At 35.3% G+C, this 12293-nt stretch overlaps 1 protein-coding gene across 1 annotated transcript; it reads left to right on the forward strand.

Annotated features, from left to right (window-relative positions):
• Positions 1-1774: 1774 nt before the first annotated feature.
• Positions 1775-3885, forward strand: LOC101220512 (trihelix transcription factor ASIL2). Its single transcript, XM_004142433.3, has 2 exons — positions 1775-2687; positions 3102-3885. The coding sequence occupies exons 1-2, from the start codon at positions 2157-2159 to the stop codon at positions 3606-3608; spliced, it is 1038 nt and encodes a 345-aa protein (XP_004142481.2). The 5' UTR covers positions 1775-2156; the 3' UTR covers positions 3609-3885.
• Positions 3886-12293: the final 8408 nt, after the last annotated feature.

Below are 12293 nucleotides of genomic sequence, written 5' to 3' on the forward strand. Positions count from 1 at the left end.
CTTTTAATTTACCCACCACCTTCTTCTTACTCCTTCATCACTACTTTTTCTTTTTCCTTTTTCTTTTTCTAAAAGAATAATTTAATCTTATATGTATGTGTCTTACATTACTATTAACAAGCTGTTTGTAATTAGCTAGATTCCCTCAATCTAATATGGATTTTTTTTTTAAAGAAAAAAAAACAGTAGAAAACAATACCTTATTTCTAACTATAATTAAGTTTTAATCTATCGCTTAATAATTTTGAAATGTTATTATGATGAACATCAAATCAGGTCATTAAATTTGGCAAGCTTATGTGATCCTTTATCACTACTATTAATTTTTCTAAATGTTTTTTTTTCCCCTTTAAACTTACTAATTACGATTGTTAATGGTTTAGTAATTAGGGTTAGTTTCAGACATTTATCATTTATCATATATATATGTAAATTATAAATCTATATGATCATCTAAATAATAGTTAAGATGCAGCAGTTTATTAAAAAGAAAATAAATTATTGTTAATAGTAGTAAAAGAAAGGTAAGGGATGCCAAAGATTAAAAATAAGAAGAAGAAGAAGAAGAAGAAAAGAAAAAAAAGAAAGAAATAAGCTTTTATGGAAGATGTCATATATATGCTGAATGGATGTATGGAGAGTTGGCTTCATATCAACGCTAACATGCAAAGGAAGAAAAGAAAAAGCATCACACACACACACCATTTGAAAAAATAAATAAAAGAAGTAAAGTTATGTAAGTTTTATATGTTCTAGGGTTAGCATCATTATAAGGAAATTGACAAAAGGTGATATGAATTGATTTTCTCAAATATTAGGTTTTGGTTGCCCACTAAATTGATTAGTAATTACCCTCCCCTCCAAATGCTGTGTTAGTGCTTCCATTCCATGTCTCTTTCACTTTTCTTTTTTCAATTCTTTTATATTCCATTCAAAACCCCCCAACACCCCCTCTCTCATCTCTTTCTTTCTAAAACAAAACCTCTCTTCATCACATCATATCTATATCTAATTAATTAACATATATATCTGCTCTTAATTCATACTTCAAATTATACTAAACTAATTACAAGTTTTTTATACTCTTTATCTTTTCTCTCCTCCTACTTAATATCCTACCTGTATTACAATTAATAAATAACTCTCTCTCTCTCTCTCTATATATATATATATTATTCTTTGATTTGATATCTAATCTAAACTGAAGTTATATATCTACCTACTACAATCACTCAATACTTATTATTGCCTAATGCCTATTACTATTGCATAAAAAAGAGTATTATTCTTTTTCTTTTCATTTTTCATTGATCCTCGTAATAAAAATACAATCAATCCTTGTATAAAAGAGAATTATATCAACCCCCACAAACTTTTTAATTCACACATCCTACTCTACCTACTAACTATTTTTCTCTCTATTTAGAATATTATTCATTTTGCGTGAAGTCAAAAAGCTTGATCAAATCTTCCTTCAAAGTAAATATGTTAGGCAAATTTGTAATTAATATATAAGTTGTAGGTATTTCTTTTAATTTCATTCTTTATTTTTGTAAACATAATGAATATATAGGGTTGATGACATCCGATTGTTTAATTTGATGAAGTAGAATAAAGTTGAAAAATGATAATCCACATGGTTACATAAATTAACCCAGTCTTTAATATTTACCCACACATAAAGCAAAGGAAGAAAAAAGAAAAAAAAAAAAAAAACATATATACGCATCCCATAAACTAAAAAGTTAGGAATTCCTAAACCCATAACCCAAAAAATGAAATCTACCCATTTCACTCTCTTTCCTCCCTATCAATCTTTAATTCCATCTCTCTCTCTCTCTCCAGTTGGCCACTACCTATGGAATTATCTCTATCTCTCTAGAATGCTAGTGGTTCTTTTTTCTTTTAGGTTGGTGTCACCCACTACCACCCTTCTTCTTATGTTCAAAAGTCCCTCTGGCCTCAACTTTGATTATTGGTAATGCAGGAAACAAAAGAAGGGTTTCCAAACAAAGATGTTAGCAGGTAAGTAACAAGACTTAGAACTAAGTTTTTTATAAAAAGAAAAAAAAAAAAAAAAGAAAGCAAACTTGAATTTGGGATTGATCATTAGGATGCTATAATCCCTGCTGATTGAGTGATTGACTTCCATCGCCATGGAGATCAAACCCACTCCCTCATCACCACCCACAATTACCTCACTAACACAAACACAAATACAAACCTCCCCTTCTCTTTTATTTAACCACCACCACCAGCTTCCCGACGACAACCCATCTCCCAAAACAAACCCTGTTTCCAACGGAGGAGGCCGGGGACGCCGGCTAAAACGAGACGAATGGAGCGAAGGAGCAGTGTCGATTCTGATAGATGCGTACGAATCAAAATGGAAACTACGAAACAGAGCAAAATTGAAAGGGCATGATTGGGAAGATGTGGCTCGCCATGTGTCTTCAAGATCTAATTTAACCAAATCTTCCAAAACCCATACCCAGTGTAAGAATAAAATTGAGTCTATGAAAAAAAAGTGCCGTCAAGAACCTGCTGACTCTTCTTGGCCTTTGTATCACCGTATTCTGCCTTTGGTTGGAGGAAACACTAATCTCACCCCATCTCCACCGCCCTCTCTTCCGCCGCAAAATTCCCATGGATCCAATGGTGTTGATAACATTAATCCTTCCCCTAAGGTAAATCAATTTCTTTCTTCTTTTTTTCTTTGCCTTTTTTAATCTATCTATTATGGAAATACTTTTATTTTTATGGGTTTTAATTGAAAATTGCATACGTACTCTCATATATATTTTTGCAGATAATATATATATATATATAACACCAGAATAAAACCTTTTTCTTCACACGCTATTACAATTCAATTCTTCCCAATTCCTTCATACTTAGTGTAGCATAATAAGTATATTATTATATTATAAGTTGTTTAGTTTATTAAACTCTAACAATTATCATTAATTTAGATTTCGGTTTCTAAACTAATTGAATTATTCTTATAATTACTTTTTAAATAACATTAACTAGTTTATAAATAAAACACTAATGGTAGCCGAATATATATTAGATGTAATTAAAAAAAATGATGATCGTAGGAAGATGGAGTTGATAATGGAAGAGGAGTAGATGAAGTACTATCAGAGAAAAATGAGAATAATAACAATAGTAAGAAGAAGAAGAAGAAGAAGAAGATGGTAAGGGAGAAGAGTACAGATAGTAGTAGCAGTACTCCAGCTGCAATAATATACAGTAGTAGTGATGAGAAAGAGAAGGGGGTAGCAGCAATGAGGCCTAAATTACAACAATCAAAAATGAAGAAGAAAAAGAGGAGGAGAAGCGGCGAGGTGGATTCATTGGAGCAGATAGCGGGTAGCATACGGTGGTTGGCGGAGGTAGTGGTGCGCTCGGAACAAGCTAGAATGGAGATGATTAAGGATATAGAAAAGATGAGAGCTGAAGCAGAGGCCAAAAGAGGGGAGTTGGATCTCAAAAGAACACAAATCATTGCAAATACTCAATTGGAGATAGCTAAGCTCTTTGCATCTCCTACCAACAAACCTCTTGTTGATCATTCTTCACCACTAAGAATTGCTAGAACTTAATTAAATTCTTTTTGATTTTAAATCCCATAATATATATAATGGGGGATTGGGGCCTGGGGAGGGCATTAAATTATGTTAACTACCTACTACTCTCTCACCCTCTTATACACTTAATTAACTTTAGTAATATTCTAATTATATTACTACCTAGCCCTCCCCCTTTGTTATTCAATGTAAGCTTCCCTCTTTCATTTCAGCATGCATCCTCTAAGAATGCTGTTTTGTTTAAACTTACTTTCAGAATAATTAATAATAAATATAAAGTTTTTATATTATATATTATTACTTACAAACATTTTGATTGCTTCTATTTTATTGTTATAGATTTTGTTATTCATTCTGTTACCATTACCAACACTCTTTATTTTTAATTTCTTCGGTAAAATTTTCATATTGCACTCACACAACAACATACTTATCTTAAAATTTAAATAACTGGTCTACGTATTTGAATTAGTTTGAATCGATAAAATCAACATAATTAGAAATATGAATCAACAACAACAACAATTCTCTCTTAAAAAAATGCATCATCAATGCTTCTTCAGAATCCAACATCATTGAGTGCACCTTTAGAGTGGTCTAATTGAACAAAACAATAATTTAGTAAATAAGAGATTAATATTAATATTGCTATCTGAAAAGGATATCTAAGGTATATATGCAACCTCTAATTGGAAGTTTGATCTTATATATTTTCATAACTGTTGCAGTCAATTTTGAAGCAAAACCAAAGAAGAAACTGGGGATTTGGGCCATTAAAAATGGGTTAGGTTTGGTCCAATTTACAGCCCACTATATGTTTAATCAATGATAGAAGGTTGTTGCAAAAATCAAAATCAAAATCAAACAATGTGAGTGAGGTAGGTGTGGAGAATGGAGGTTTCTCCATGTGGGGGAAATAATAAAAGTTTTGTTGGTATGCAATGAAGAGAAATCATGAAGGATAGAAACTATAAAGCCAACTTTCTAAAACCTCTACGTATCTCTTTGCCCTTTTTCTTGACTTTGTAAAATCTTTTATATATCTTATTATTATATCATTTTTCATGGATTCCCCCACTTTAATTTCAAGGATTGAGTCCACTAAAACCTTTTTTTTTTAATAATTATTATTATTAACGTGTGAGAAGTATAACATACAATTAACCTCTTGGTTGTTTTGTACTACATCTATATATAATTGTTATTCAATTGAAGTATATTGGTATGTAAAATATTATTTTGTACTAATTATCTATTATTATTGAAAAGATAAGGCACACTTGTAATGTGAACTATTTTTTAAATTGCAATAAAGTTGAAAGGGAATTATCACACACCCAAATGATCAAAATCACATTTTTTTTATAAAAAAAGTTATTATTCCATGCACATGGTCCAATTTTTAGTTTGCTCAAATTATTATCATAGTCCATAGGAATTCAATAATCTATACCAATTATATATTTAGTTGAAAGTCGATATATCAATTATCATTGGATTATTTATATAACAGATAAATTTTAGGTGACATCAAACCAATTTTCATATTTCATATGATGTCATGTGATTTTTAACATAAATAGATTTTGTTGTCAAACTTACGACTAAGGTTTCATGTGATATGTTTAAGAATTAGTTGATAATAAGATTTTTTTTAAAAAAAATTATTATAAATAATGCTAACTTAGAAGAATTTAAGCATTTAAGAATTGTCCAAGTTTAGTTTTAATACAATAGGTATTAATATATATGACATGAAATATTGCTATGAAAATGACTCAACCATGGCTAAATATCTAAATTAAGAAGAATTCAAATAAATCAAGGATAACACGTACAATTAAAAATAATTAAATAGTTGAATATGTAAAGTTAAGTGTAATATAGAGAAATAAAAGATTATTAGAAGTCTAAATCCCCCTTTGTTGTACTATATGTATGTGTATATTATGTCTGTGAACAATATGGAGAATCTTCTAGATCTTCTTTATTTGTTATATAAAATCAAGAATACAATGATACATATACAGTTAATTTGGACAACCTATAAGGAAAGGATCAAATTAATCTAATTACAATAATGTATTCCTAAATTACAGCTAAATTACTTTAACTACGGTGATACCCTCCCTCAAACTCAAGTTGGTAGAGTAGAAACCACCTTGAGTTTGTGAAGTAACAGAGTGAAACGAGGAGAATGGAGAGCTTTGGTGAAGATATCTGCAGGTTGATCAATGGTAGAGATAGATTGAAGATGGAGAGTGTTGCTTTGAAGATGATGACGGACAAAATGACAATCGTTCTCTATGTGCTTTGTTCGTTCATGAAATACATCATTGTGTGCAATCTGAATGGCACTGCGGTTATCACAATGGAGAGTAGTAGATGATGTTTGTGGGGCTCCCATATCAGTAAGAAGCCAACGAAGCCATAATAATTCTGAAGTGGCATCAGCTAGAGCACGATATTCAGACTCAGTGCTAGACCGGGAAACAACAGATTGTTTCTTGCTGCGCCAGGAGATAAGAGCATCACCTAAATAAAAACAATAGCCAGTGGTGGATCTTCTATCAGTAGGATCTCCTGCCCAATCAGCATCAGAGAATCCAGAGAGAACCAGAGAAGACTGTGAGGAGAAGTGGAGACCATGACCCAAAGTGCCTTTAATGTAGCGAAGAATCCGAAGGACAGCAGTGAAATGAATAGTACGGGGAGCGGCCATGAATTGACTGACTATGTGAACTGCGAACGCAATATCAGGGCGAGTTACAGTTAAGTAAATCAAGCTACCAACAAGTTGCCGGTACAAAGTAGGATCGTCAAGGGGAACACCATCATAAGGAGTAAGTCGAACATTTGGATCCAGAGGTGTTGAGGATGTTGTAGAATCAGTAATACCAGATCGACTGAGTAGGTCAGAAGCATATTTAGCTTGAGATAAGTAATAACCATCAGATACGGAGGTGATCTCAAGGCCAAGGAAATAACTGAGAGGTCCTAAATCCTTCATTTCAAAGTGCTTTCCCAGGTAGCATTGCAATTCAGATATAGCTTGAGGGTCATCGCCTGTAATAATCATGTCATCAACATATAAAAGAAGGAGTACAATACCATTAGGTGTCTGGCGGGTGAACAAGGCTGAATCATGAGGGCTGGAAGTGAACCCAAGTTGAGTAATAGTGGAGCTAAAAGTTGCAAACCAGGCTCGGGGAGCCTGTTTGAGACCATAGAGAGCTCGTCGAAGAAGACATACTTTCTGATGTGGCGGGGTAGTACCAGGTGGTGGTTTCATATAGACTTCTTCAGATAGAGTTCCATTGAGAAATGCATTTTTAACATCCATTTGTAAGAGGGGCCACTGTTTTGCAGCTGCAATGGCTAAAAGACTACGAACAGACGTCATTCGAGCTACTGGAGCAAACGTTTCTTCATAATCAATGCCATATTCTTGAGAATAACCTTTGGCTACAAGTCGTGCTTTGTATCGTTCTATAGACCCATCAGAGTGCGTTTTGATTTTGAAGATCCATTTACAACCAATAGGTTTCTTTCCAGGAGGTAAGTCCACATATTCCCAAGTATGAGTCTTTTCTAAGGCTTGAAGTTCTTCATTCATTGCTTGCTGCCATAATGGGTTAGTGCTGGCTTCCTTATACGAGGAAGGTTCAACTAAAGACATGATGGTGGAGAAACAATGATAATCTTTAAGATGAGAGGGAATTTCTCTTACCCGTGTAGATCGTCGGATTGGTGTAGATTCAGGTTCCTCAAGAGGGGCAGATGGAAGATCCGGGAGTGCAGAAATATGGTCCGATTGAGTGGGCTCAGGTATAGGTAACATGCAAGGTGTAGTGTCAGGTGTTGAGTCAAGTGAGGGAAAAAGGTCAATAGACGGATCGGTGAAGAATGGGTGAGAACTTGAAAGAGATTCATGGAATGAAGAAAGACTAGAAAACATACGATGTTCCCAAAAGGTGACATGACGAGATATACGTAATCGTTGAGAGATTGGGTCCCAACAACGAAATCCTTTATGTTCAGTACCATAACCCAAGAAGCAACATAGACGTGCACGTGGTTCAAGTTTGGTATGTTCATGAGGATATAATAATACGAAACATGCACAACCAAAAATTTTTAGATTGGAGTAAGAAGGGGAAGTACCGTATAGTCTTTCAAAGGGAGAAACATTTTTAGTGACTTTTGAAGGAAGACGATTGATGACATAGACAGAGGTGAGGGCAGCCTCGCCCCAGAATTTTTCTGGACAAGCAGCAGATAGAAGCTGAGCACGAACAGAGTCAAGAATGTGACGATGTTTGCGTTCAGCTCTTCCATTTTGCTGAGAGGTGTGAGGACAGGAGCGTTGAATCAGAGTGCCTTGCTGGGCAAGGAAGGAAAGAAGTTGAGAGTCCTTATATTCCATCGCATTATCAGTTCGAAAGATTTTAATTTTGCTGGAGAATTGTGTGTGAATCATATTTGCAAAATCAACATATATTTGATATAAGGAAGAGCGATGTTTAAGAAAGTAAATCCAAGTAAAACGAGAATAGTCATCAATAAATAAGACAAAGTATCGATAACCATTAACGGTAGTACAAGGAGCAGGACCCCAAATGTCAGAATGAATAAGGTCAAAAGGCTTATTACATAGAGAGGTGGAATTAGGAAATGATAAAGCAGGTTGTTTTGCAAGTTTGCAATTTAAGCAATCAAAATGACTGAATTTTGAGACATTATTCAAATTACCAGTAGAAACTAAATTACGAAGTTTATCAGAGGATGCATGACCTAGACGAAGGTGCCACTGATATATAGTGGTATCAGTGACTGGTGCAGAGATAGGTGGAAACTCAGGAGATTGCTGAAGATATGTAAGCTCAAATAATCGTCCCACCTTCCGTCCCGTACCAATCACTTGCCCCGTTTGAGAATCCTGAACCTGACACCCATGAGAAGAAAAGATAACAGTTAGTCCGAGATCACAAAGTTGGCCAACAGAAGCTAGGTTGAATGTGAGTTTTGGAACATGATAGGTGTTTGACAGTTTTATGGTGGGTGTGTTAACAGTACCAACGTGAGAGATAGGCATATGATTACCATCAGCAGAGTGAATTGAGGGAAGAGATTGAACATGAGTAGGTGAGGATAATAATGAAATGTCAGCAGTCATATGATTGCAACAAGCTGAATCAAGGAGCCAAGATGTACCTGGAGTGACGGCAAGAGCAGTAGAGTTGGAAGAGATCACCTGTTTCAGTAAGTCATGAAGATCATTTAACTGAAAATTCTGAGGTGTGGTGATATCAGATGAGGTAGCAGCAGCAACAATAGGTGGAGAACTGTATTTAGTGGAGGACTTGGGTTTATATGGAGCACCAGGAGGGCGGGGTGGGCGGGTGGGACAGTTGTCCAAGATATGACCTCGTTTGTGGCAATACCTGCACTCAATAGTAGGACAATTAGCAAACTTATGACCATGAAGTTTGCAATTTTTGCAGAAAATAGACTCATTAGCCGATCGTGAATGGGTGGTTGCAAGAGCGACATCAGATGGCAGAGAGGAAACAATGCCAAGGCGGTTTTCCTCAAATAAGATTTCTTGTATGGCAGCATCAAGACTCGGCAGAGGGTTACGATGTAACAATGCGGCACGGACTGATTCATACTCTGGGCGAAGACCCATAAGAACTTTGATGAGGCGAATATGCTCCGGATTGATTTTTGCCTGATCTAACTGAGTCCATATTGGTTGAAGAGTTGCAAGATACTCGTTCACAGATTGTCCTCCCTCCTGATTTAGACTAACAAGTCGAGAGTGCAATTGGTAATAGTGAGCAAGTCCAATAGACTGAAAACGTGTGGACAGAAAATCCCAGAGTTCTTTTGCCGTATCAAATGCATCAAATTGTGTGTGAATGGCTGGAATAGAGGTGTTACCTAACCAAGTAATGATCTGATGGTTTTTGCTATCCCAATCCTCAAGACGTTCAATGTATTTGTCGGTTTCTGCAGTCGTCTCTTGAACAGTGACATCAGATGGGTCTGTATCAATATTTTCAGTGGTGTCCATCGGAGGAGTAGGTTTGACTGGTTTAGTGATTATCTCCAGTAACGATGCGCCACAGTTTTCGACCTATCAAAAAACTCCTCATTTGGTGGGCCCAAGTGATATAATTAGTTCCATCGAGAATGGTGCTAATGGGACGAGCAACTTCATGTTTCTCCATCTAAATATAATTAGCTGCTGTAGATTCACAGAGTATTTGCGGCTGGGATTCGAGGCTAAAGTTCGTGGCTAGGATTTCACTGGAATTGCAGTTGGGATTCGAGGCAGGAGGTTGCTGGAGTTCGGGCGCGGTTGTTTCTTCACGGCAGGAGGTCGCCAGCAGAGGTCTTCAAGGCAGGAGGGTGCTTGCGACGGCGGCGAGTATACAGTTCACAGAATATTGGCAGGAGGTTGCTGGAGTTCGCGGCGCGGTTGTTTCTTCACGGCAGGAGGTCGTCAGCAGGTGAGTTACTTCACGGTGAGATGTTGTCTTCACGGCAGGACTTCACGGCAAGGCGTTCGCGGAAGTGTCTTCACGGCAGGGCTTCACGGCAGGGCTTCACGGCAAGGACCGAGGGAAGGTCTTGCGTCTGGCGTTCGTGGAAGAAGGCTGCGGCAGGAAGATTGACTGAAGGGAGATCTGGCGTTCGCGGAAGCGTCTTCACGGCAGGACTTCACGGCAGAGTTTTTCCGGCGGCGGCGGCTACAGTAAGTCTAGGGTTTTGGCTCTGATACCATGTGAACAATATGGAGAATCTTCTAGATCTTCTTTATTTGTTATATAAAATCAAGAATACAATGATACATATACAGTTAATTTGGACAACCTATAAGGAAAGGATCAAATTAATCTAATTACAATAATGTATTCCTAAATTACAGCTAAATTACTTTAATTACGGTGATAATGTCCATCAACTAATAACTTGAGTGATTGTTACTCTTCGTATATATACTATTTTGATGGTACATTTTCAAATTTTCTTAATTTTAGTTAATGAGTATTCGTGTTTAACATGATTTGGTCTTCATTTTTTCTGTGATAATGTGGTAATATAATTGATGTGCATTTATTCTATTAAAGTTAAAAGATTCAATCTCTCATTCTCACCTATTAAAAAAAATACATATAGAAACAAAATGGTAGCTATAACTTTAAATGCATGTAAAAAGGACTAAAAAGAACCTCTAAAAACAAGACTAAGAATGAACAAAACTAAGAGAAGAAGAGAGATAAGTAGTTGATAAACACAACTGTTTGGCTTCTTCTTCTTTTTTTTTTTAAATAGAAGTTTAGCCAATGGCAACAACAAAAATAAAAAGAAACACTAAGGAAAATAAAATCTAAAAAAAAAAAAAAAACCTAAGCGATTAAGATATTTGGAAGAGAACAAAAGTTAGAGCACTAGAAGAAAAGAAAATCGATTTTAAAAAATTGAGAGATGCACTAGAAAATTGGGAGTGAAATTTAATCAATTTATAAAAGAGAGAATTTAATTTCAAATTTGAATTTGATTTGAGCTATAGTAGAAGTGACATGTTGATCAATTTCCATATCTTTATTTTATAAAAAAAAAAAAAAAAAAAAAAACCACCCAACTCAACTGAAACATTAAACTAATTTTCATTATATAATTGGATCTTAATCCTAAATTAATATTTTTTTAGCAAATTGGAAACAGAAAAAAAAAAAGAAAAAGAAACTTAACAAATGACCTCACCTGTAGATATATATAGAAATGTTAAATCCATCAAGTCATGAATTAAATTTAATAGTTTAATAGCATATCAAAAGATAGGGACATATAGATACTTTATTGGGAATAAATTTATAAAATATTTGAAAAGAATTAAAAGAAGGGAAAAGAATATTGTTGTTGGAAAGAATAATTTAGGGTTAAAAGAATAATATTGTTGTTGAATGAGAAAGGAAGGTTGCATGGTTGTTAATATGGTGAATAGGAAGCATGAGGTGATAAACGAAGTGGAATATGTGAATGAATGAAATGCTATTTTTTATGACTAAGTTTGAATTCGCCATATATACCCGAAGGGAATTAGGCGAAGAATTAATGTAGACGCAGAGGTGATCTTGTTGCTAACAAATGCATGGGAGAGAGAGAAGCGTGTTGTTGGCATCTGGTTCCAAAATAGTTTCCCCTCCGCCCTCCGCCCTCCGCCTTCTCACATCCACATGTATATATAAGAAAGAAAGAAAGAAAGAAAGAAAGAAAGAAAGAAAGATGGATACTGTGATTTGTGTAAAAGGAGGTGAAGGGCTGTTGGGGGTGAAGGGTGAAGGGGATAACCAACCGACAGAGACAGAGGGAGGGTCAATAAAATTGTGCCCACAAACCCAAAGACAAAGACAAACACAAAGAGACAACCCGCTATACACACCTCTTTCTTTATACACACCTCTTTCTTTCCGCCAACCTACTTTTTTCCACACCCCTTCCTCCCTTCCTACACCTTACACGCACCCCCCCAACCATTTCCATATTTTACTGCCAATCCATTTTTTATCACCTTTACCTTCACTCTCTCCCTCCTCTATTTAAACTTTCCATTTTATATCTTCAATCTTTAACATCTCTACAATAACTTACTTTTTTAATATTTCAATTTCTTCTCTCTCTACTACCTAA

This window comes from Cucumis sativus, chromosome 5, assembly GCF_000004075.3.
Source record: "Cucumis sativus cultivar 9930 chromosome 5, Cucumber_9930_V3, whole genome shotgun sequence".
Taxonomy (NCBI): Eukaryota; Viridiplantae; Streptophyta; class Magnoliopsida; order Cucurbitales; family Cucurbitaceae; genus Cucumis; species Cucumis sativus.

What these genes read in the sequence shown, in the direction of transcription:
- LOC101220512 (XM_004142433.3), top strand. Translation starts at nt 2,157, where the DNA reads ATGGAGATCAAACCCACTCCCTCATCACCACCCACAATTACCTCACTA. An exon ending in ACATTAATCCTTCCCCTAAG is followed by an intron (nt 2,688 to 3,101) that starts GTAAATCAATTT and finishes TGATGATCGTAG; the next exon opens with GAAGATGGAGTTGATAATGG.